The sequence below is a fragment of the Catharus ustulatus genome, chromosome W (assembly GCF_009819885.2).
Source record: "Catharus ustulatus isolate bCatUst1 chromosome W, bCatUst1.pri.v2, whole genome shotgun sequence".
In the NCBI taxonomy this organism is placed as follows: domain Eukaryota; kingdom Metazoa; phylum Chordata; class Aves; order Passeriformes; family Turdidae; genus Catharus; species Catharus ustulatus.
In genome coordinates, this window is record NC_046261.2 from 5367703 (window position 1) to 5392521 (window position 24819).

Consider the following 24819-nt stretch of genomic DNA (forward strand, 5'->3'; position numbering starts at 1 on the left):
TGGAAAAAAGACAGGAAAATTTACTTGGAACTTACGCAGGACATGTTAACCAAGCCCTGGCCACTTTAACTGCTGACCACCTAGCAGGGGAGGGGCTGCATACTGATCCTAATGCCCAAGCTGCTTTACCTAGAGAAGCAATTGAGGATATCACGGAGGCAGCTGACCCGGCTTTTCTTAAAATTCCTGATGCCAGAACCCCACAACTGTAGACACTGTCTTGAGGCCTAGGAGAATCCAGCCAGGATTCTTTCCCAGGCTGGATGAGCTTTGCTTTCATGCTGTCAAGGACACAAACCCAAAACAAAGATTATAACACCTGTGGTGTACGTGACTAGTCTGTCAGACTGTGTTTCTAGGGGTGTCTTCTCCTCTGTCCAATGAAATGTCTGTAAATTGTTTTCCACGATGTACACTATTTAAATCCATGACTTCTTTCAATAAATGCTCTTTCTTGCTCATGTAACAAAGTCGCCATGTTACTGTGACTATCACCGCTCCAGGAACCACACACGGTAACACACAACAGTCTTTCATAAATATTAAACAGGGTCCCCAGGAGCCCTATATGCAATTTGTGGACAGATTAAAACAAACACTGGAGAGACAAATTGATAATGGCCAAGCAAGGGAGGTTATGCTCCTTAAGCTGGCCATAGAAAATTCGAATTAAGACTCTAAGCATCTCTTGAAATCCCTGCCCCCTGAGCCTGAGCCCACATTGCTTCAAATGATAGAAGCCTGTAATCACCTGGGAACCCTGCAGCATACCACAGCAGTCACCTACCAGGCTGTGGGCAGGGCAGAGCTGATGCTTTTGCTGCCCTCAAATTAGTCCCTGGAAAGCAGTTGGTTTGTTTTGGTTGCGGGGAACCCGGGCGTGTTAAAAGAGACTGCAAAAAAGCACGAATACGGAAACCCAAGACCTGGGAGATGTGCCCTTGCTGTCAAAAAGGCCCTCATTTTGCTAACCAATGCCGCTCTAAGTTTCACCAGAATGGCCAGCCTTTGCAGCAGGGAAAATTCATTCGGAGCGCAGGGCTACAATGATTGGAGATAGAAATCCCACAGCCGACACAGCAACCAGGAGCAACTTTCAGCTTTCAACCTGCCCAACCCCCATCCGCCAGACTGTTGCAGAACTACGTGCTGTCACCCCAGGCAGCGCAGGACTGAACATATCAACAAATGACACAGTAACATAGTCTAACAGCACAGTTTTTTCTCTCCCTACGGATATCTATGGACCCCTGGTACCCGGTTACCACACACTGCTCATAGGTAGATCATCTACCTCGATAACAGGATTGTTTGTGCTGCCAGCAGTCGTTGACTTGGCTGGGGAGATAAAGATCATAGCTTGGACCCCCCAGCCGCCCTGTGTGGTCCCAGCCAGGACCAAAATAGCCCAACTTGTACCTTTCGCAGCAGCATCCCTTTCTGCTCCCCCGATAGCTGAAAAGAGGGGAGGTGGATTTGGTTCAACAGGGGTTCCACAAATTCTTTGGGTACAGCATATTAGATTTCAGCGTCCCACATGCCAATGCAAAGTATCTCTGAAAGGCAAGGACATAGTCTTAACAGGCCTTATTGATACTGGTGCAGATGTAACTGTTATCTCTAAAAGCCAATGGCCTAGTCATTGACCATTAACGACTGTGTCCCAGATGCTCTCAGGCGCGGGGGTATAGTCAAAGTCTGCAGAGCCAACACTTGGTACAGATAACAGGACCCGAGGGGCGGGTTGCTACAATTAAACCTTTTGTATTGCCTGTCCGCCTGGTTTTGTGGGGGAGGAATGTATTAGCTCAGTGGGGAATTGAAACAGCACCCTGTGGGCCTGGTCTGCTCCCCAAATACCCTGCAGAGCCGGCCTGGGATGCTGTTTCATGTAGAACAGAAAGATATTAGAGGCTCTTTATCCCAGGGTTGGTATCCTGTTTTATTCTTAGGCTTCCATGTGGTCAGAGCGGGAGATGAGGATAAAGAAGAAGTTTCAAAACCGGGCACAGGTTTTTCTATGGGTCAGGAAAGGGGAGGGGTCAGCCTTGGCTTCAGGCCAATCCCATCGCAGGGGTCAGTCCATTGGTCTTGCAGGGGTTATAGGGTTAAATGGATGTACCATTCTTAAAACAGTAGGGTATTGGGTTACAACATCTCACCCTTTTTTTGTTTAAAAGAAGAGAGAAGGTTATTCTGGATACAACTTAAGATCTTTCCCACCACTTGGGGTTAGTAGGGGCTTTAGATTGTTTCAGGGTTTTCATCTCTATGTGATTTACCATGGCAACAGAGGGCATGAGACCACTAATGGCCTTGAGAACCAAGTGACGAAGGATTCCAAATGCCAGTATTACAAGGAAAAGAATAACAAAGAGTAACAAAATAGTTTTGACTATTGAAGTCCACCACCCTGTGAATCCTCAGCCCTTGAACAGTTCGTTGAACCAGTCTTCAGATTCTTGCTTCACTTGTCCGATCAAGGTTTTCATGTCTCGGAGGGCAGCATGGACGTTAGGAGCTTTCGAGGTCAGGTTCATGCAGCAAAGTCCTTCAAATTCCTGGCACTCATGTCCATGTAGCAGCAGGAGAAAATCTATGGCAGCACGATTTTGGAGTGTGGCCTGCCTGGTAATTTGTTCGTCTTCTAGGAGGGAGCTGATGGCAGTGGATGTCAAATTTGCCTGTTTGACTACCCAACACTCTAGGTGGCCCAATTCACCCAGAGCCTTGGCTGCTGATGCCCATGGAAGAAACAGGGATACAGCAACTCTTTTAGATTTGGCCCAATGGAAAATTTCAGAGTCACAATCTTTGTCCACATTGTCCGCACTTCTCTTTTGGATTTTATTTACTGATTTGTTTTTATGAGTCCAATCTTTAATTAAGGTTTCATTGGGTGCCAACAGGGACAACCGCCCAAAGGTACATGGTCCTCCTAAAAGCTTAGAGGGAATTCCTGCCCATGCCCGATCTCCACAAATCAAGAACAACCCCTTAGGGAGGCTTTTGGGACTTGTGAGAGATGGGGAGTTTGATGCAAGGTGACTTAAAACCCCGCACCACTTTTTGGCCGTGAATTCCTCTCTATATTGTATTACATTGTGGAATTCTTTGGTGTCAGAAGGTTTTGGATAAATTACAAGCTGAATGCAGTATTGTGCCGGATAGGAACCTAACAGCTCTAATTCCTGAGGTTCCTGAGCTGCTTTTGGTAAATTGGGCAGCAGTTCCTCCATAGGGTTCTCTTCTGTTTTCTGCCTTTTAGTTTTGTATACTGAAATTGTGTTTATCCCGGGAATTTCATTGTGCATCTCCATTGCAAAGCTGGCTGAATATTCTCCAGCTTTCAAGGGAACTCCTACCAGGCAGGTGGACATAGGATTTTCTGCTACTGCCGAGGACAGGCATATGTTTTCCTGTTGGAGTGTCTTTGCCAGGGTCACCCAGACGTTTTGACGCGGCTGAGGGACGATCCATGCAGCTACCTGACTGTTCAGTGTTAACAGGATGACAACTTGGATGGGGTTCATCACGAGTTGAGTGGAAGGGAGGTATTCTCTAAAAAGAAAACAAACATTTTAAAACATGTTAAAAGTCTCTGAGTCTGCCGGGAGGTCGTCTTCTGTGTTGGTTCTCTCTCCTCTCCGGCGGCGTCTTCTTTTCGAAGCAACTGCGACTTGCTTCTCTTCCTCTTCAGCTGGAGCTGGCTGTTTGGGGACATAAGGCTTCACCCATTTCTGGGGAATCCACCGAGGGCCTGAGGGAGTGGATACGCACGCATAACCACGTCCCCAGGTAACAAGCTCATAGGGACCTTTGGTTTCCCAGGTTTCTGGATCCCTAATCAAAACTGGTGGATGCTGAGACAGCTTGAACTGTTTGCCACTGTTAAAATAACGAACCATAGGAGGATTCATGTTTTCAAATGAACAGTTCAAGAAATTGATAGTGAACAGGGCTTTACACAGCTTCTGCTGTGGAGACATCCACACAGTTGAACTACTCTGTCTAGCCAGAACATGCTTGAGCGTCTGATGTGCACGCTCAATCACAGCTTGGCCTGTGGGGGAGTGGGGGATGCCTGTCTTATGTTCCACTCCCCACTGCTGGACAAATTCCAGGAACTCCTTGGACACATACGCTGGGCCATTATCTGTTTTGATTTCCTTAGGGATCCCCAATACTGAAAAAGCTTGCACTAGGTGTTGTTTGGCATGCACAGCTCTTTCTCCTGCGTGGGCAGAGGCATAAACCGCACCTGAATATGTGTCAATGCTTACATGAACATATTTGAGGCGACCAAAACTGGGAATGTGTGTGATGTCTGTCTGCCACACCTCACAGCTGCCAAGGCCTCGGGGGTTAATCCCTGCACCTAGCGATGGCATGGCCTGGAGCTGGCAGCTGGGACAGGTGGCCACAATGGCTCGAGCCTGACTCCGTGTTAGCTTGAACTGACGGATCAGACCTGGCACATTCTGATGGTATTGCTGGTGGCTCAGCTTTGCCTGTTGGAAGATGTCTGGGAGGCGTGCTTGTTCTGCTGGGGTGGCAAGGGAGTCTGCCTGACGATTCCCTTCTGCGATCTCACCTGGCAAATCGGTGTGTGACCTCACATGCATCACATAGAACGGATGTTCTCTATGAGAAATCAGATAGATTAGTTTTGACAGCAACCTGAAAAGCTGCTCATTGTCAACCTCTTTGAGCACTGCCTGCTCCGCCCTGGACACTACTCCCGCTACATAAGCTGAGTCTGTTACCAAGTTGATTGGCTCTGAGAACTTCTCAAAAGCTCTTACCACTGCAGCCAGTTCAACTACCTGAGGCGAACCCTCCACAAACTCAACATCAGCTTCCCAATGCTGAGTCTGAGGATTTCTCCAAGTCATCACCGACTTGTGGGAAGCCCCAGAAGCGTCTGTGAACACTGTGAGAGCTTTGAGTGGTCTCCGACTCCTTTTCTCACGAGGAATGAGGTGGAATTCCTCATTGAACAGCTTGTGAGACGGGGCATGGACTGATATTTGTCTACTGTAGCTGTCCAGAGACAACTGGAGACTGGCATTGCTCTGGAGCAAGTGCTCGAACATCTCCTTTGTCAGCTTCTCAGGAGAGTTCCTTCCCTCCTCGGAGAGTTTGACTGGAAGGTGAATACATGTAAAGTCACAAGCTGCCAGCTCATACAGTCTCATCCTTGCCTTACGAATCAGCTGAGCTATGAGTTCTTGTGGCTTAGTGATGGTTTTGGATCTTTGGTGGGAGAGGAAGACCCACTCTATGATTAAGAGCGAATCTCTCTGCCCCTCGATCCACTGGAATATCAAACCGTGTAAGTGTGGTAGTTTTCCCAGAATTATGAATTTGAAAGGCAGTTCAGGCTTGTAGCAATGAGCCTGCCTCTCTGCTAGAGCTTTCTGTACCTTTGTGATTGCAGCTTTTGCCTCTGGGGTCAGTTCCCTGGGAGAAATCAGCTCTCTCTCCCCCTTCAATAAATTGAAAAGGGGCTCTAGGTCCTCATTAGTGAGGCCTAGCCAGGGCCTAACCTAATTCAAAGACCCACACAAGGAATGGAGATCTGCTAAGGTCTTTGGGTTACAATTAATGTCCAATTTCTGAGGAACAATGGTCCTTGCAGTGATTTCCAGGCCCAGGTACTTCCAAGGTGGCATCCTTTGGACTTTATCCTCCTGCAATTGAAATCCAGCAGAGGTTAAAACCTTAACCACTAGGTCAAGCGTGTGTTGGAGTATAGAGTCATCGGGGGCACACACAAGCAAGTCATCTACATAATGTAGGATGATAGCTTCCTTTCTCTGAGCACGCACTGGAGACAGCAATGAGGCCACATACCACTGGCATATGAAAGGACTACACTTCATCCCTTGAGGGAGCACCTTCCAGTGGTAGCGCTTCATTGGGGCTTCTCTGTTGATGGTAGGAACAGAGAAGGCAAACCGTGGAGCATCTGCTGGGTGTAAAGGGATTTGAAAGAAACAGTCCTTAATATCTAAAACTGCCAATTTCCAATTTTGAGGGAGCATCGTTGGAGAGGGCATCCCTGGTTGAAGTGATCCCATGTCTGCTATAATTTTGTTTATTTCCCGGAGATCATGTAACAATCTCCATTTGTCCTTCCCTGGTTTCTTAATTACAAATACCGGGGAATTCCAAGGACTTGTAGTTTCTTCTATGTGTCCTTTTGCCAATTGTTCTGCTACAAGCTCCTCCATCGCCTTAAGTTTTTCTTTACCCATCGACCACTGAGCTGTCCAGATTGGAGAATCATCTAACCATGTCAATTTGTGGGCAGGGCGCTCCTCAGTGGTCGCCTTTAAAAATCCTGAGAACTTTTGGGAATCACCATTTTCATTCCCCACTGAGACATGGTATCTCTTCCCCACAGGGGGCACTTATAGTCTGTAACAAATGGACGGACACTAGCTATTTTTCCATCCGGCCCCTCAATTTGCACGATGCTTTTTGATATTTTTGCCAATTTGATTCCCCCTATACCTTGGATTTTGCCTGCCACGGGTTGCAATTCCCATTGTGACAGCCACATCCTTTCGGGTATGATCGTCACATCTGCCCCTGTGTCCAGCACCCCCTCCACATGGAGATGGTCTGAACCATGGGTCAGATTGCATGCCACAGAGGGTTTTTCCTCACCCACCACCTCTGCCCAATAGACTTCAGGTGATTTTCCTTCTGCTGTGATTTCCTTTGGAACAGGGATGGCCTGGGCGAGGATTTGCCCCTCGTTCAGGTAATAAGGTGGTTGTGAGCAGCGTGCTAAGAGAACGAAACCTGAGACATTTTCCTTCTTGGATAATGGAAGTAATTCCATCTCCAAGGGTGTGTGTGCTGTGTCCCCCATAACTAAATACTCACAGCGCAGTTCCAAATGCAACAGCGTCAGGTCCAGTGAAGTGCTAGACAGATCCACTGTAATTGCTGTCCACTCTGTTGACATAAAACAAACACCTTTAGTGGTCTTAAGATTGAGACGACCAAAAGGCGTCCAACCCTTGCTAATTGAATGTTTAACATTAATGCTATCATTAATCCCCACACCATTTGTCCCGTCCTCCCCCTTAGTTTTAAAGAGAGAGGTTTTTTCCCGTGTGGAACCCGCAGTATTTATATCTTTGCGCGTTATGGTATTTATGGCGGGTACCCGCTGTACACCTAGTTTTTTTGTTTGTTGGTCTTCTTCTGTTTCTGGTTGTGTGGGCAGTCCCTTGCATAGTGTCCTGTTTTCTTGCACTGGAAGCAGGTGATGTGCTGCAGCTGCTGTGGTGGTACCGGTTGCTTCCTTGGTCCTGGTGTCATAGCTGCTGCAGATCGTGAGTGTGTTGGTCCTGGATTCCTCTCTGGTGCACTGAACAGTTCTGCTTTTCTGGTGCAGGCTTCTATCATCTGTGCTAAACTAGGTGGTGGGTCGAGGGGAAGACTAAGTATGACCCTGCGACATGATTCATTAGCGTTTTTCTGAGCCATCTCCTTTAGTAACTCTGCCTGCACCTTTGGGTCCGAGACTTGTTTCTCCACCTGTGCACGGAGGCGATCCAGAAACTGCAAGAAACTTTCTGAAGGAAACTGTTTAATATTAACATAACTACCTGTAACTTCAGCAGTAGGTAATTGATGGAAAGCTTTTTCTGCTGCTAGAGAGATCTTATCCAAAACAAATTTAGTTAATAAACGTGCCTGTTTATCAGGGTTCTCAAATTGTCCCTCTCCTGTTAGGTGTTCCTGTGTAATATCATTATCATCCTCATCTTTTGCACTTTCTGGGCTTTGTTGTAGTTCCTGCAAAAGTACTCTTAAAGATCTTTTCCAAATACTTTCCCACAATTCGAATTCCGAAGCTGAAAGTAAACATCTGAATAAATCCTTAATATCATTAGGTACCATCTCATGAGAACTAAATGTTGCTCTTAAAAATCCTTTAAACATTTCACTGTGTCTGTCAAATTCTCTTTGAACCTTACAAATTTCCTTTTTATCTTGGTATGGTAGTGGCTGATATGTTCTCCTGCCATTTCTCTTACCCATATAAATGACAGGAGCCACAGACGGTATCTGAGTTTCCAGAATCGAGGTTTTAGGGATGGGCTCTATTCTGGGCTGTGTTATCTGTTGATAATGTGCCTCCACCAGGACAGTGTCCTGCGTGATGGGCGGTGCCGAGGCCGAGGCCCTTATCTCAGAAGGAGGTTGTGTAGAAGCTGTAGAACCAGTCCTCCCACACCCACTCCCACCCCCCTCTGTGGTAGCCTGATAGCTTGGGGGAGGGGAACAGTCCTGAATACCCAGAGGCGAGGATGAGTTTGGAGAGGGGTCTGAGGGTGTTAGCAAGGGAGAAGGAGTATTATGGGAAGAAGAAGAATTTAATGCCATGTGGCTGGAGCCATTTTGGGGTCTGCTTTCAGCCTCAGTAGTAAAAGACACGTGGCTGTCAGCATGAGTTAGAGAGACAGAGGAGTCAGATTTCTTAGGTGAAGAGGGAACAACACATATAGAGGGACAGATACAAGAACTGGTTGTCTCTGAAGCAGTTTGCTGTGACTGGCTGTTATTTTCTGTTTGGAGTAACAGTTTTCTAATTTGCAAAAATATTGGGATGAACATTAAGGCTTTTTTATCCCCATTTTCGACTTTTAAAGTTAATAAATCTCCAATTTCATTCCAAAATAAAACCGAATTCATATCTTCCAAATTAAGATCAGATCTTTCTACAGACAGCCACCTAGCAAACCTATGTAGTTCTCTGTTAGTAATAATCACATTTGCAATTTTTAAAAGTTCTCTAATTTGTGAAGCCACGCTCTGTTGCAAAGTAGATTGCTGTGTACCCATATTTTTCACAGCAATTTACTCTAATATCTCACTACAAAGCACAGTTAAAACACAGTAAGAGAAGACTGCTAGTTGCCGGCAAAACTGGCACCTCCCCCCACAGAGAATCACAGGCTGCAGCAAAAACGGCGCCTCTCTTTGAAATCAGCTGTCTGGCGTGATACTGTACACACGGCAGAAACTGTTTCAAGGCGGCCTTGCTACCCCCACCAGTGTCTCCGGCTGCATACAGCTCCAAAACCCCCAGGGCAGATGCTGTGCAGCCCAGCTCCTGGCACCTTGATGTAACAGAAAAAGCACCTCAAAATCCCCCTCCCCACGGAGGAAAATTTATACTTACCACTCTGTGCGAAGTACCAAGGAGCTGAAGAACTGTACTTTGTAACTGTTCCTGAAAACCGACCACCCTATTGCTGGATGGTTTACCGGTTTCGTCCCCTTAAGCTAGACCTGCTAGAAAGCAAGTTTCGCCCGCAGGGTAGTTGGGCTTCCCGTCGGCTTTTTAACCCTCTAAGGGCACAGCCTCTCACGTGGATTTTAATTAAAAAAAGACCACATTCCGGGCGTTAACTGAAACAGCACCCTGGGGCCTGGCCTGCTCCCCAAATACCTGCAGAGCCGGCCTGGGATGCTTTTTCATGTAAAACAGAAAGATATTAGAGGCTCTTTATCCCAGGGTTGGTATCCTGTTTTATTCTTAGGCTTCCATGTGGTCAGAGCGGGAGATGAGGATAAAGAAGAAGTTTCAAAACCGGGCACAGGTTTTTCTATGGGTCAGGAAAGGGGAGGGGTCAGCCTTGGCTTCAGGCCAATCCCATCGCAGGGGTCAATCCATTGGTCTTGTAGGGGTTACAGGGTTAAAGGGATGTACCATTCTTAAAGCAGTAGGGTATTGGGTTACAACAATAGATAATAACCAAATCAAGTCGAATTAAGTAGCAAAACAGCAATTTTTATTTTTGCGACCGAAAATACGGTCCTGGGAAGCCACAAGCGAAAACACGACAGCGTCGAGCCCGGGGTCGGCACTGGGTGGACACACACACTGGTCTGACCTTTATCGCATCAGATCCCCCTGTGTTCACACCCTGCCATTTCAGAGAGTCCAGCTTTATACAGTTTTTCCTGGCCTGAGGCGAGAATTTCCTTTGTTTCTGCTGCAGATTCTCATATTTAGATTAAATCTTTTTTTCTGGTGCTGCCCTGGAAAAAGGTCCTTCCTGCGTGTTGATGAAGGCTTTGTCTGCTCTGCATTGATGTGTAATTTTCCTTGGGAGTGCTTACGGGAACCAGTGGAGGTGATCGACTGTCTGATATGTGGTACTTGACAGGTCCTTTTCCCGTCCATTGTGGAGAACTCCGGGCCAGGTCTTTTGATATGCTAATTATGGCCGTTGTCTATGGCCCCGGGTGCTTGGTGTTTTAAGAGGTTCTTTTTACTTTATTTTATTTCATACAATCCGTTTATATAAACACGAATTATAACATATATCACACATATTTCAGGAATCTGAGGCTATTCAGATGGCCTCTACTGAATTCAGTGGGCAAATTTCAATACACCCGCCAAAACATAAGTTTTTAATCCCTTTATTTCAATTGATACAAAAACCAAAGAGAAGTGAGGTTCCACATAAATCCTTAATAGCATTCACAGTGGTTCTTATCGCTCTCATAAATCACTGGTTGTATGGAAAGATCTCTTATCTGGTACTTGGAAATCAGATGTGTCCACAGTTGAGGGGTCTCCCAAAATTGTTGAACTAGCTGCTGTTGTCAGAGCTTTTTAAAAAGTTTTTGATCCCTTTAATTTGGTAACAGATTCAGCTTATGTTGCAAGAATTGTGATGAGAGCTGAAGCATCAGTTTTGAAAGAGGTTGAAAATTCACAACTCTTTTAGTGGTTGCAGCTCCTTGTTTTTTCCTTAGAAAATAGAACATCTCCTTACTTTGTTATGTATATTCGATCTCATACAGACCTTCCCGGATTTTTGGCTGAAGGGAACAGGCAGGTTGATCTCTTAGCAATGCCTGTACTAAATTCTGTCCTACCTAATAAGATGGAGCAAGCTAAATTGAGTCATTCCTTTTTTCACCAGAATGCTGCTACTTTGATTCTAAACATTAGCATTACTAAAGCCCAAGCTTCAGCAATTATGGCTGTTTGTCCTGATTGTCAAAGGTGTTCTTTTCTCTCTATTGCAGGAGGTGTTAATTCCCTGAGGGCTTCAAAGCCTTCAAATCTGGCAAACAGACCTTACCCATTTTACTGAGTATGGCCATTTAAAATGCATTCATTCCTCTATTGACACCTTTTCTGGTGCTCTTTTTGCATCAGCCCATTCAGGGGAAACAACTAAAGATGTCTGTAGACACTTTACTGCCACTTTTGCAACTCTTGGTATACCTTCTGAGGTGAAAACAGATAAGGGTCCAGTTTACACTTCCCATCGAGCTCTTGCCATATTTGCTCTATGAGGAATTGCTAAACCTCCCTGTGGCTAGCCCTGCTCCCTATGTACCCGGCAGAGCTAGCCTGAGGTGCTATCGTGTAGAACAGGATAAGATATATAGAGGTTCTTCATTTCAGGGTTTTCCTCAGTTTATTTCTTCATCGCTTCCGAAGGGAAAAAGAGACCGATCCTCAAGGTCTGAGGTCTTTTCAAGGGTCAGGAAAGGGGAGGAGGGAACCTTTGACTTCTTACCAATCCCATTGCAGATGGTCAATCCATAGGTTTTACAGGGGTTACAGGGATTACAGGGACATACCATTCTTAAAGCATCTGGGTACAGGGTCACAACAGGGAATTACTCACAAAACAGGCATTCCTCATTCCCTAACAGGCCAATTTATCATTGACTGAGCTCATGGCTCTCTCAAAGGATCTTTTAATACTACAGAAAGGGAGAGCTGGAGATGGCACCCCTGCCTAGCGACTGCAGAAAGCTCTTTGTGTTTTTAACTTTTTGAATTGTTCTTCTATGGATCACAATCCACCAATTGACATTTTAATTGTATTTCACAATTGCAACATCAGGAAAGGCCCCTTCTTTTAATAAAGGATCCAGAAAACAGTAAAAGATTGGAACCTTTTCCTTTGATCACCTGGGGTCGAGGTTTTTCATGTGTCCTTACAGAGAATCGTTCCAAGTGAAGCCGTTTTGAGAACCCCTGAATGCAGCACTAGGGGATTCACCCTTGACAGCACCTGAGGACCCATCTGTAATACCAGCATCGGAGGAGGACACCCGAGAACAGGACCAAGCCACCACATCAACAGCTGTTTAACTACTAACTGACTTATGCCCTTGGGAAAATGGCTTGGATTACCTAAGGGTACCAGGGTTTACAAGGTGAGGGTGTCCCATCTGGGAGAACCAGTACTCCACACATGACGGGGAGGTTTGTACAGTGCACAATTCCCATTTCAGGAATCTATTCTTGTTTTGAACTGGGAACACCAAGACCCTAGCCAAATAGTTACTGCCTTTGGTTTACCTGAACAATTGGATTTTTGTGTAAGGTTTAATTACTCTGGGAAAAAACAGTCTAAGGCATGGGATGTTTCCCCTCACCACCCTGTGTACAAAAATGTGAGTTCTTGGTGTAATTATACATCTGGAATAATTTCTCGCTCCACCAGCGCTCCTTTACTTTTACCTCCTTGAGTCTTTTTACTCTGCGAGGACAGGGCCTGGCCTGAAATACCATTGCTTATTAAAGGACCATGTAGCCTTGGATGATTATCCCTTTTAACCCCAAACACGTCCATGATTTTTCAAAATAAATATCCCTCTAGAATTAAGAGAACCTTACAAGCTTTTGACAAAGATTGCAATGACCAGCTTGATTTTTGGTCTAAGGGACAGCGATGGGCAGCATTATTTTTCACCCCTGGTATAGCAGCAGGAAAAGCCTTAGGTTTACTTAACCTATTAGGCTGTTGGCTGACTAAACAAACTAATGCTGCATCCTTAGCACTAACAGGACTTTTCACTGATGTTGATTTTGATTCTGTTAGACATGCTACTCTGCAAAATAGAGCAGCAATAGATTTTTTTGCTTTTTGCACAAGGACATGGGTGTTTCGAATTTGATGGGATGTGTTGCCTTAACCTTTCTAACCACTCCCAGTCCATCTATGCCAGCATTCAAGCCCTGAATGATGGGTGTAAATTAACTTCTGGTAGATAATGGGTATGACTGACTGATCCGGCTGTTAGGGAAATGGTGACTCACTGGCTGGCTTAGGAATTTAGTTAAAGTCGGTTTGTATGTATTAGGCATCACATTATGCATTGTAGTAGTTATTCCTTGTGTTTTATAGTGTGTTAGAAATTTCATAGACAAATCGCTTAAGAGTGTATTTTTAGTTGAAACAAAGGGGGGAGATATGATAAATGAGACTGATAGTACTGCAGATTTAATCAGCATATGCAATCTGATAATGAGGATGCCCTGGCAAGAGCAAACAGAGCTCTCACTGCAAGAAGACTGAATCAAGTCTGGCTTATGGGAAATAGGATTTTACTAAGTCGAAACGTAAATTTGTCTATGTGATGTTTAACTAGATGATTGTAGTAAAATATTACCAGTCTTCCTGTTAATGGTATATAAGCACATGTAGCACTCTGTAAAAATTGGATTCTGATCATCATTCAGTGTCCCAGTCTCTCTCTCATTGTTGATATATATTTTCATATATATATATATATGTATATTGCTCTAAGGTGTAGGATCTGAGCATGAACTAAATCATATAGAATAAAGGGTGGATAATGTCCTGGGTTTGTCCAAGGATGGGGTGAATTTTTTTTGCAGTATCTGTGAGGGAGTGGGGCCTGGAGCGAGCGTGTGGTCATGGTCAAGACCCAGATGTTAATCAATACCATCTTACATAATTTCCAGGGATGGAGGAAAGGGACTTTTGCTTCTGAAAAGAACATCCTTTTCTGGTGGATCAATTGTGGTAGATGGATCAGTGCAGGTATCACTGGTCCCAACCGGAGGGAGGCATTTGGGTAGTATGGCTACAGTCAGGCCAATCTCTGCACTCTCTTCCTTGTACACTTTTGTTTTTTATATCGTAGCTGTTGCTCTTAGATTTATTAACTCATTGCTCTTTCCAGTAAATTGTTCTGATCTCAACCTGTGATCTTTGCCTTTTGTGGCTCCAATTTTCTCTCAATCCACCCGTGAGGGGAAGGGAAGTGAGTGGGCAGAGTATGGTTTTGGAGTCTCAGTGGGAGGACACACTAAATGGGGGAATTACAATCCTAAACCATGACACTGTTGTATACATAAAGATTTTGAATTTGAGCTGCTTGTCAAGGTCCTGATGCATGTGTACGAATACTGTAATTCAGTTGACTGATAAACTCAACTAAAATGTGTGTTGTGAGTTGTGCAAGTGAATCACAACCTAGAAGATCTTGTTCTGATGAAAATATTTCTTTTTATTTCTATATTTTCTTTCTCCTTTTTGAAACTGTTGCCTTTGATCTTTGTTTAATGGATTTAGTGCTTACTTTGTGCAACATTTGGCAGTCCAGAGTATTTCCAAAATGACTCCGAATTCACAATTCCTGTGGGTGACATGGATAAATAAGGCCTAGAAATCTATAAATTGCTATAGGTCTTGGGAAAACCACTGCATGATTTCTATGCCAATATCCAGAAATTAGCTCCTCTTGGAGACTGAGAAGTTTTCATTACTTCTCCTAAGACCATCCAAACTTAATTCACACCCTTCAAGCTTCATTTCAGACCCTTCAAAATTAATGTCTTTTTATGACAAGGTAACTCACCTAGTGGATCAAGGGAAGCCATTGGATGTAACCTTCTTTGCTTTCACAAAAGCTTGCAATACTATCACTCATAGTATTATTCAGGACAAAATGTCCTCGCCATAGCTGGATAAACGCGTCATGCGATGGGTAAGCAACTGACTGACAGGTCAGGCGCAAAGGGTTATAGTGAATGGGGTGACGTCAAACTGGTGACCTGTCACTAGTGGTGTTCCACAGGGCTCCATTTTAGGCCCCGTGCTCTTCAACATCTTCATAAATGACTTGGACACAGCACTGGAAAGGATACTAAGCAAGGTTGCAGACGATACAAAACTGGGAGGAGCTGCTGACTGCCTCAAAGGCAGAGAGGCCCTGCAGAGAGACCTTGACAAATTAGAGGGCTGGGCAATCACCAACCATATGAAGATTAACAAGGGAAAGTGCCGGATTCTGCAGCTGGGACGGAGTAACCCGGAATATACAGACATACTGGGGAATGAGACTCTGAAAAGCAGTGCCACAGAAGAGGATGTGGAGGTCGTTCTCAATGGCAAGTTGAGTATGAGTCAGCAGTGCCCTGGCAGCCAGGAGAGCCAACCGTGTCCTGGGGGGAATCAGGCCCAGCATTGCCAGCTGATCAAGGGAGGGGGTTGTCTCACTCTGATCTGCACTGATGCGGCCTCACCTTGAATATTGTGAGCAGATTTGGTCACCACAATACAAGAAAGATACTAAACTATTAGAGAGCATCCAAAGGAGGGCTGTGAAGATGAAGAAAGGCCTTGAGAGGAAGCAACTGAGGTCACTTGGTCTGTTCAGCCTGGAGAAGAGGAGACAGGGGAGACTTCATCTCAGTCTACAACTTCCCTGTGAGGGGAAGAGAAGGGGTAGACACTGATCTCTTCTCTCTGGAGCCCAGTGACAGGACTCGAGGGAATGGCTTGGACTTATGTCAGACGAGGTTTGGGTTGGATATTAGAACGAGGTTCTTCTTCCAGAGGGTGGTTGGGCGCTGGAACGAGCTCCGCAGGGAAGTGGTCACAGCACCAAGCCTGACAGAGTTCAAGAAGCATTTGGACAGTACTCTCGGGCACACGGTCTGACTCTTGGGGATGGTCTTGTTCAGGGTCAGGAGTTGGCCTTGATGATCCTTGGGGGTCTCTTCTGACTCAGCATATTCTGGGATTCTGTGAAACTTTCCTTTTGTGCCTAAAGAGCTTGAGCACGGTTGGAGTTCAGAGCTGAAACTAACTAGTGTTCCCAGAAAGAGATGTGGAGCAGGTAGTTTTGGTCTGAACTATTCTATATTAGAATTGGCCGTACCTGAAAGCACATGCTCTGCAGCTGAAGAACTGCAGAGACTGCCACAGAGTTCACATACCTCCATTGTCTTCTTTCCATGACTGTACCTGAGCTGAAGAGTCTAATTTACACAATAGGGAGCACCTGGTCCTCTGAGGGCTTCCAATGTGTTTGCTGTACCTTTGCATCAATCTCTTATCTAGATGTATTGAAGAGTTGAGTAAAGATATTTTTCCATCTCTTTTGGCTTCTCTCTTCATTTTGTATATCTAATATGAGGGATATGTTAATTTCACATTGTTACCTTTTGAAATTACAGTAAGATAGTGCTTTTGCAGGTAAAGAAGACAAACAAATCAGTTCACTCCCAGTAACAAACTAAAGCATTTTGTTTATTTTATTTGTGATATCTTGGATTCTGGTTGAAGTTGGGTTGCACCATACATGACAATTCTTGTCCATATTTTTTGCAAAAACACCCTTAAATAGGCTTTTATGAAGCGCTTCCTTTAATACATCTGAAAATGTCTTTGTTTCCATAGTATTAAATTCTCACAGCATTACACTCCTTGAATCTTGATGTTTGGAAGACAACATAAAAAAATAGACTCTTTTTTTGCATGTTCTATGATGTTTTATTTTTTTCTGAATGAACAAGAAAAGCTATAAAGCCATTTTTGTAGTAGCAGTGCTGTTCTTGCTTAGGAAGAAATTGGGACGTACAAAATTTTACAGGAATTAAGAATAAATTAAGGCCAAAGGTAGCCAAGCTGTTTCAAGGTCTTATAAAATGAACACTCCAGATTTTTTTTCAATTTTGGTCAAAAATTCAAATAATATTGTATTATTTGAATGAATGGCCCCTTTTTTTAATACATTCTGATTCACATTTATCTTCTCCCTACAACCTGGGAAGCAGTTTTTTCCTCCTCCCCCCATTAGCACCTTTCCTTCTTGCCTACTCTGAACATTATTTGTATAATAATACAGAGCTGGCACCTCTGAGAATGCAGAATTTAACCTCTCCCCTCATATTGTTTTTGCATTTTAAATGCATCATCCTCATAAAGTACAAGGAGGGAAGAAGATAGTCACAGTTGTGGCACTTAGCTCAGCTGGGCCCAATCTTTACACAGCCATAACTTTTCCTGGTGCAAAATCACAGATCTTTTACTTGTTCCATGCTTCCGTTTCCCTATCACTGGAAAATAAATATTAGCATTTTACTTTCTGTTAATTGCTTAGTCTTATAATACTGCTGCAACTGTGAGGTGCTCAGAGGCTGTGGTGCGTGGTGTAAATAATACTTAATGGTACAGCTAGTTGCAAATTTGGAAGTCAGTTTGATTGTATATAAATGCCTGCAGAGATTATATGGAAACTTCTGCAACTAGAGGAGTTCATTCATAACAATAGTGAGGAATGCCTATGTTCATGGACCCAACACTTATTCCCATATTTGACAGGGCCAGCCCCTGTATGGACACACGATATGGTTTTTTTAAAGGAGGACAAATTTTTACTTTGGTTCCTGTCAGAAAACATTGTCAGTAATTGAACTTTGGAGAGATATACTCTTATAATGAGTGAATTGATTTATTAGAGCCTTCTTTCACCTCAGAGTACTGTTATGATCCTGTTACTGAAAGATGCCTCTGCCTGAATTAAGGTGCAAATGAGACCATATGCCTAACTCAATAATATGGATTTTATTTAAAAGTAAATTTGAGGTAGATAGAGATAAAGAAATAGAAAAGAGGCCAAGGGGAGAGAGAGATATATCAAGCAGAAGATACTCATCGCCTGTGGATCCAGTGGCATCCTGTTGGTCCTTCTTCACCCTGGACCTCTTGGTGGTGAGGGTCCCGGAGTTGTTCTTCTGGGGGGTACTGCCTTTATATAGTCCAGGTTCAGGGTATCCACAGGGTGGTCACAGTCCAGGTTCGGTGTATCCACAGGGTGGTCACAGATGTTCCCATACTTTGTGGTGCTGTTCAAGCAGTGATCCTGTAGAAGGGTCTGGTCTTTCTCTGGACATCCAGTGGTTGTTATTGATAGGTCTTGTCCTCTGGGAATCCAGTGGTAGTGGTATCGTGGTGTTCCCAGTCTCAGATTATATACAGGTAGGAATATTCGGTTCCTCCCCTCCAGGGCAGAGCATCTCAGTATGGGATGATGTAATTCTGTGAGTCATTCTGTGATGCCCTGATGGCCCATTAGCAGAGATAGCCCCCACAGAGTGGCTGCTGGTTCCCTGGAGGGAGTTATCAGGTTAGAGTTGTGAAGAAGATAAAGAACACTCTCCCACCTATTTTAACAGCTTATGTAGATGGTAGTAGAACACATACTTTTGGTTACACCTTTTTTTTCTAACCCAAGACAATAATTTTGACAGAAAATCATGGACCGTATATATCTGTGTTTAATTTTTAAATAATTATAAATAATTAAGCCATATTAATTTTTTTTGCTAGAATTGTCCTGGATTCACCCCTGCAGGCCTATGGGTAGTATTGTTTTGATAAATCATAATTCTTCACACCATCTCAGGCACTTAAATTTTTTAAAGTTTACGTATATTACAATTTAGCATTGTAGACTGTAGTCTCTTTGCACACATGGTGCTAATTACACCAAGGTTGTGGGTTCAATTGCCATATGGGCCATTTACTTAAGGATTGGACTTGATGATCATTGTGGGTTTCTTCCAACTCAGAATATTCTGTCATCTTTGATCAGCATTTTACTCTTTTTTTTTTACCTAGGAAAACCAGCTATTTTACATTATATCAATAAAGTTGCTAAAAGTTCAACTGTCAAGTTCTTCACAGAGAAAAAAATCCCCCAGCTAATTTCTAAGTCAGTCCTATATTTGGCTGAATATAAGGCTAGGGATGTTCATTGTAGAGGGCAGTCATTACCTTTTAATGGGATGTCAGAGGCATATAAAAATAACCTTATGAATGGAGTTCTTATTTAACTCTATTTTTTCTAATATAAATATATTTTGTGATGTAGATTCCTCCTCTATAAAGCTGAATAAAGAAACAGTTTATTTTTTCAAGTCTGTCAGCCACAACACATTCTTTCAACATTATCTGTTACAAGGTTCCCTGATAAATACCAGGTACCATAGAAATAATGTAAAATTTTTAAAGTCATAAGAATTCTGATAAGTGTTACTGTCATTATGGCATAACAAAGCTAAAATAATAAAGACAACCCTTTCCCCTCCTTTCCTAAGAGTATGAAACCATGCCTAATGATCTTGGAGACACCATGAATAATAGTAATCGAATCACTTCTGCAGATGTTTCCAACAAAGAGAATGAAAATAACATCACTGTAAGTATATACATTGTTTCCCTATCTATAATCTTGGAAGATTTTTTTGACTATACAACTAATCAAACTGCAAAGATTGTAATGGCATTCTAAGCTATCAGAACACAAGAGCTATTACAGTACAGTAATTTCACGACCATAAGGCGCACCGGACTATAAGGCGCACCCCCCGGGAGTCGGTAAATTTTGCAACTTTGCAGATCAGATAAGGCGCACCGGACTATAAGGCGAACTTTTTTTTTTTTTTTTTTTTTTTTTTTTTTAGCGAGGCTCCGCCCCCAGCTCCCCCCGCGTGGTTGCTGGCCAAGGCCCCGCCCCAACCCGGCAGCCATTGGCCCCCGGGCCTGCCTGTATCCGCCATTCCGTGCGGCGTCCCCGGGGCCGGAAAATGCCCGCCGCCGCTCCGTGCGGTGTCCCCAGGGCCGGAAAATGCCCGCCGCCGCTCCGTGTGGCGTCCCCGGGGCCGGAGAAAGCCCTCCGCCGCTCCGTGCGGCGTCCCCAGGGCCCCGCTGCTCCAGAGTTCCCTGGTGCTACGGGTGCCCCCATGTCGGCGGGCTTGCCCCGCGCCGCCACTGCCCTGCCTCCCATCCCTCGCTCGGCTCGGCGCACTGCGGCCCCGTCGGCCCCTATTGGGCTGTGGCCCCGCTGCCTCCAGCACCGCAGCCCCGCTGGCTGCGCCTGCCCCTATCAGCTGTGGCGCCGCTGCCCCCAGCACTGTGGTCCCGTCGGCCCCTATCGGCCTGTGGCCCCGCTGCTGCCAGCACTGCAGCCCCGCTGGCTGCGCCTGCCCCTATCAGCTGTGGCGCCGCTGCCCCCAGCACTGTGGTCCCGTCGGCCCCTATCGGCCTGTGGCGCCGCTGCCGCCAGCACCGCAGCCCCGCTGGCTGCGCCTGCCCCTATCAGCTGTGGCGCCGCTGCCCCCAGCACTGTGGTCCCGTCGGCCCCTATCGGCCTGTGGCCCCGCTGCCGCCAGCACCGCAGCCCCGCTGGCTGCGCCTGCCCCTATCAGCTGTGGCGCCGCTGCCCCCAGCACTGTGGTCCCGTCGGCCCCTATCGGCCTGTGGCCCCGCTGCCGCCAGCACCGCAGCCCCGCTGGCTGCGCCTGCCCCTATCAGCTGTGGCGCCGCTGCCCCCAGCACTGTGGTCCCGTCGGCCCCTATCAGCTGTGGCGCCGCTGCCGCCAGCACCGCAGCCCCGCTGGCTGCGCCTGCCCCTATCAGCTGTGGCGCCGCTGCCCCCAGCACTGTGGTCCCGTCGGCCCCTATCAGCTGTGGCGCCGCTGCCCCCAGCACTGTGGTCCCGTCGGCTCAGGCCGCTGCGCACAACAAAGTTACAAAGTAGTAACACCTCCCTGCCCGCGCTGCTCCCGGTACCTGGGGCACCCAGGGCCGCCCCCTGCCTTCCAGCCCGCACTGCTCCCCGTGCCCGGGGCTGCCCGGGGCCACGCCCCGCCTTCCAGTCCACGCTGCTCCCTGTGCCTGGGGCTGCCCGGGGCCACGCCCCGCCTTCCAGTCCACGCTGCTCCCCGTGCCCGGGGCTGCCCGGGGCCACGCCCCGCCTTCCAGTCCACGCTGCTCCCTGTGCCTGGGGCTGCCCGGGGCCACGCCCCGCCTTCCAGTCCACGCTGCTCCCTGTGCCCGGAGCCGCCGGGGGCCGTCCCCCGCCTTCCAGCCCGCACTGCTCCCCGTGCCCGGGGCTGCCCGGGGCCACGCCCCGCCTTCCAGTCCACGCTGCTCCCTGTGCCTGGGGCTGCCCGGGGCCACGCCCCGCCTTCCAGTCCACGCTGCTCCCTGTGCCCGGAGCCGCCGGGGGCCGTCCCCCGCCTTCCAGCCCGCACTGCTCCCCGTGCCCGGGGCTGCCCGGGGCCACGCCCCGCCTTCCAGTCCACGCTGCTCCCTGTGCCCGGAGCCGCCGGGGCCACGCCCCGCCTTCCAGCCCGCACTGCTCCCCGTGCCCGGGGCTGCCCGGGGCCACGCCCTGCCTTCCAGTCCACGCTGCTCCCTGTGCCTGGGGCTGCCCGGGGCCACGCCCCGCCTTCCAGTCCACGCTGTTCCCCGTGCCCGGGGCTGCCCGGGGCCACGCCCCGCCTTCCAGTCCACGCTGCTCCCTGTGCCTGGGGCTGCCCGGGGCCACGCCCCGCCTTCCAGTCCACGCTGCTCCCTGTGCCCGGAGCCGCCGGGGGCCGTCCCCCGCCTTCCAGCCCGCACTGCTCCCCGTGCCCGGGGCTGCCCGGGGCCACGCCCCGCCTTCCAGTCCACGCTGCTCCCTGTGCCCGGGGCTGCCCGGGGCCACGCCCCGCCTTCCAGCCCGCGCTGCTCCCCATGCCTGGGGCTGCCCGGGGCCGCCCTCTGCCTTCCAGCCCGCGCTGCTCCCTGTGCCTGGGACTGCCCGCGGCTGCCCCACCATGGCTACTCGGCGCTCCCGCGGCGCCGCCCCCCCTCGCGGCTCTCACTTCCGGGGTGGAAAATTTTGCAACTTTGTAGATCAGATAAGGCGCACCGGACTATAAGGCGCACTTCCGGGTTTAGGGAAAAATTTTAGTCATAAGGGTGCGCCTTATAGTCGTGAAATTACTGTAATTTCACGAATACAAGTCGCACCATTTTGACTAAGATTTTTCTCCCAAACCGGAAATGCGGCTAATACTCAGGAGCGGCTAATATGTGAATAATTTTCTGACATTTACAACCTCAGAAGTGCCAGCCAGAGTGCCGAGCCGAGCAGCTGCAAAGCCAGCATTTCGCAATTGTTACAAATTGTTACTCTGTTGCACTGCGGATGGAGCCTGGCTCCCTGCAGGCAGCACGGGGGGCGGGGAGAGAGGAGGGAGAGCTCTCTCCTTCCCTCCTCTGCCGCAACCCGGGGGAGAGACGGGGGGGTTTCGCGCCGCCATTGCCGTGGCCCGGGGAGGTGGCGGGGTGCTCCGTCCCCGCCCACCTCCGCCGCTGTGGGAGCGGGGGGGGGCTCTGTCCCTGCCTGCCACCGCGAGGCAGCGCCGGGCTGTGGTGACCGAGCCCAGTGGCAGCGGTGGCTGGCCCCGAGCGGCCCTGCCGAGCGGCAGCGTCGGGCTGGGCCACCTGGCCCCGTCAGCAGCCCCGAGCGGGCCGAGCCTGCACAGCCCGAACCAAGCCAGTAAACCCCGCCCTGCCGCGGTTCTGTTACTATTTGGTGACTTTGTTGCACCCGGGTCCTCGCTGCAAACGACAGAGCGGCTTATACTCAGGTGTGGCTTATTTATGGACAAAAAACGAAATATTTGCCAACACCCAGAGATGCGGCTTATACTCAGTGCAGCTTGTATTCGTGAAATTACTGTAATATGTAGTGATCAAACTCAAGAGGGAAAAAAAAATCAATGCAGGCCTCACTCTTCCCTCACCCTGTTTTTTGAGAGTGGATGACTTTTCATTCTAAAGTTGCTAATTTGTTACATGCTTTTTTGAGCAACAACCTGTAATTTGTTAACCTAAGATTTACAAAGAAGGCATGGTGTAATGAACTTTCAAATTCTATGGTTTTAATGTGTGATTTCATGTAGCTTTTTGATAAGATAATTAGTAGTGGATCTTAGTACAGGCAGCTGAATTGGTGGGTCTGCTGCCTCACCTATCATGATGTTGGAAACTGAGTATTAAATATCATGAATTGTTGGAAACTGGTAGCAGGCGGCTGGTCTGGTTAGTAATGCTGCCTCTCTGATGCAGGCATTGATCAGTCTGCAAGGCAATGCACACATTTGTTTCAAATTGTGAGTTGGGAGACAGTGAAAAAGGAAAGTATGAAGACTAGGTTTTTTCTCAATACATCTGAAAGTGATGACAGAGAAATGTGTCTTGTGCAGATGGGAGAAAGGCTACCCAGTGGCTGTCTCCAGTGCTAATGGTTGGGAAGTGAAAATGTATAAGACCAGTGAGGAAGGCTCCTAAAACTTCAAGTTTGTTCTGTTTCTATTTGTTAAGTGCAGTAGGAGCATTAACTTTGATAGCTTCCAGTCCCTGACATTGACAGTGGTTGCTTCATGGAGACATACTTTGCTAAAAAATCCGGAAGATCCCAGACAGTTTTATCTTTTCTGATAACAGAATCACAGAATAACTGAGACTGGAAGGTATCTCTGCATATCATCTAGTCTAAGTTCCCTGCTCAAAGCAGAGCTAGCTACGGGACGTTGTCCAGGACTGTATCTAGTCAGGTTTCGAGTATCTCCAAGGATAAATGTTTCCAATTTCCACAACCTTTGCCAATGTTCAACTACCCTCAGAGTAAAAAAAAAAAAGTGTTCCCTTATGTGCCTTTCTTATGTGTTTTCTCAAAGTGTGACATTCTTCTGGAAGGGAAAGGGATGATGTGCATTCTCTTCCATCTGCCTTGAATGTGTGTTTCTCAGAAGTGTCAGTCTCTATTCTCTGCAGGATAGAAAAAACTTCAGGAAACAACTCATTTCTGTACTCTGATCTGAGTGCAAATGTTTCCTATTTGAAATTAATGTCTACATACATCATAAAATCATAGATGGTTTGGGTTGGAAGGGGCCTTTAAAGATCATCTAGTCCAACCCCTCCTGCTATGAGTAGGGACATTTTTCATGAGAGCAGGTTGCTTAAAGCCCTGTCCAACCTGCCCTCAAACACTTCCAATGATGTGGCATCCACAACTTCTCTGGGAAATATGTTCCAGTGTTTCACCATCCTCACAGTAAAGAATTTCTTCCTAATATCTAATCTAAACCTACCTTCCTTCAGTTTAAAGCCAGTTCCCCTTCTCCTGTTACTGCAGGCCCTGGGAAAAAGTCTGTCTCTTTCTAAAACCCCCTTTAAGTATTGAAAAACTTCAATAAGGTCTCCCCTGGTGCCTTCTCCAGGTTGATCAACCCCAACTCTCCCAGCCTGTCTTCATAGCAGAGGTGCTTCAGCCCTCTAACCATTTTCATAGCCCTCCTCTTAATTTGCTCTAACTCCATGCCTTTCTTCTACTGGGGGTGCCAGAAGTGGACACAGTACTCCAAGTGGGGTCTCCTGAAAATGGAGTAGAAATGGATAATCACCTCCCTTGACCTGCTGTTCACACTGCTTTTGATGCAGCCCAGGATGTGGTTGCCTTTCCGGGCTGTGAGCACACATTGCCAGTTCACATACAGTTTTTCATCCACCAGTATCCCGAAGTCCTTCTCCGCAGGGTTGCTCTCAATTCATTCATCCCCCAGTCTGTATCAATATTGGGGATTGCCCCAACACAGATGCAGCACCTTGCAGTTTGCCTTGTTGAACTTCATGAGGTTGAGTTAATGGGTAAATCTGAATGTATGCTGAACATGTTTGAAGATGATTAATGAAAAAATCTGTTTGCGTCTTCTTTTTTAGGTGTATATTATGGTGGGAAGTGCAACACTGGTGTGCACAGGCTTAGTAATAACACTTATAATTCTGAAGTTTGGAAAACATTCTAAGTTTGGAATGAAAGGTAAGCAGGTTCATTTTTTATATCTCCTGTAATTGTTATGGGTTGTACAAGTTT

General features: G+C 47.0%; 1 protein-coding gene across 6 annotated transcripts in view; it reads left to right on the plus strand.

The window, feature by feature from the left end:
- The window catches only part of LOC117005044 (BDNF/NT-3 growth factors receptor-like), a 333795-nt gene that overhangs the window by 100371 nt on the left and 208605 nt on the right, over nt 1–24819 (plus strand). For all 6 annotated transcript variants that reach the window (XM_033076269.1, XM_033076272.1, XM_033076273.1 and 3 more), the window contains 2 exons: nt 19205–19305; nt 24666–24765. In XM_033076269.1, coding sequence (XP_032932160.1) covers nt 19205–19305; nt 24666–24765 — 201 coding nt within the window. The remainder of the gene's footprint in view (nt 1–19204; nt 19306–24665; nt 24766–24819) is intronic.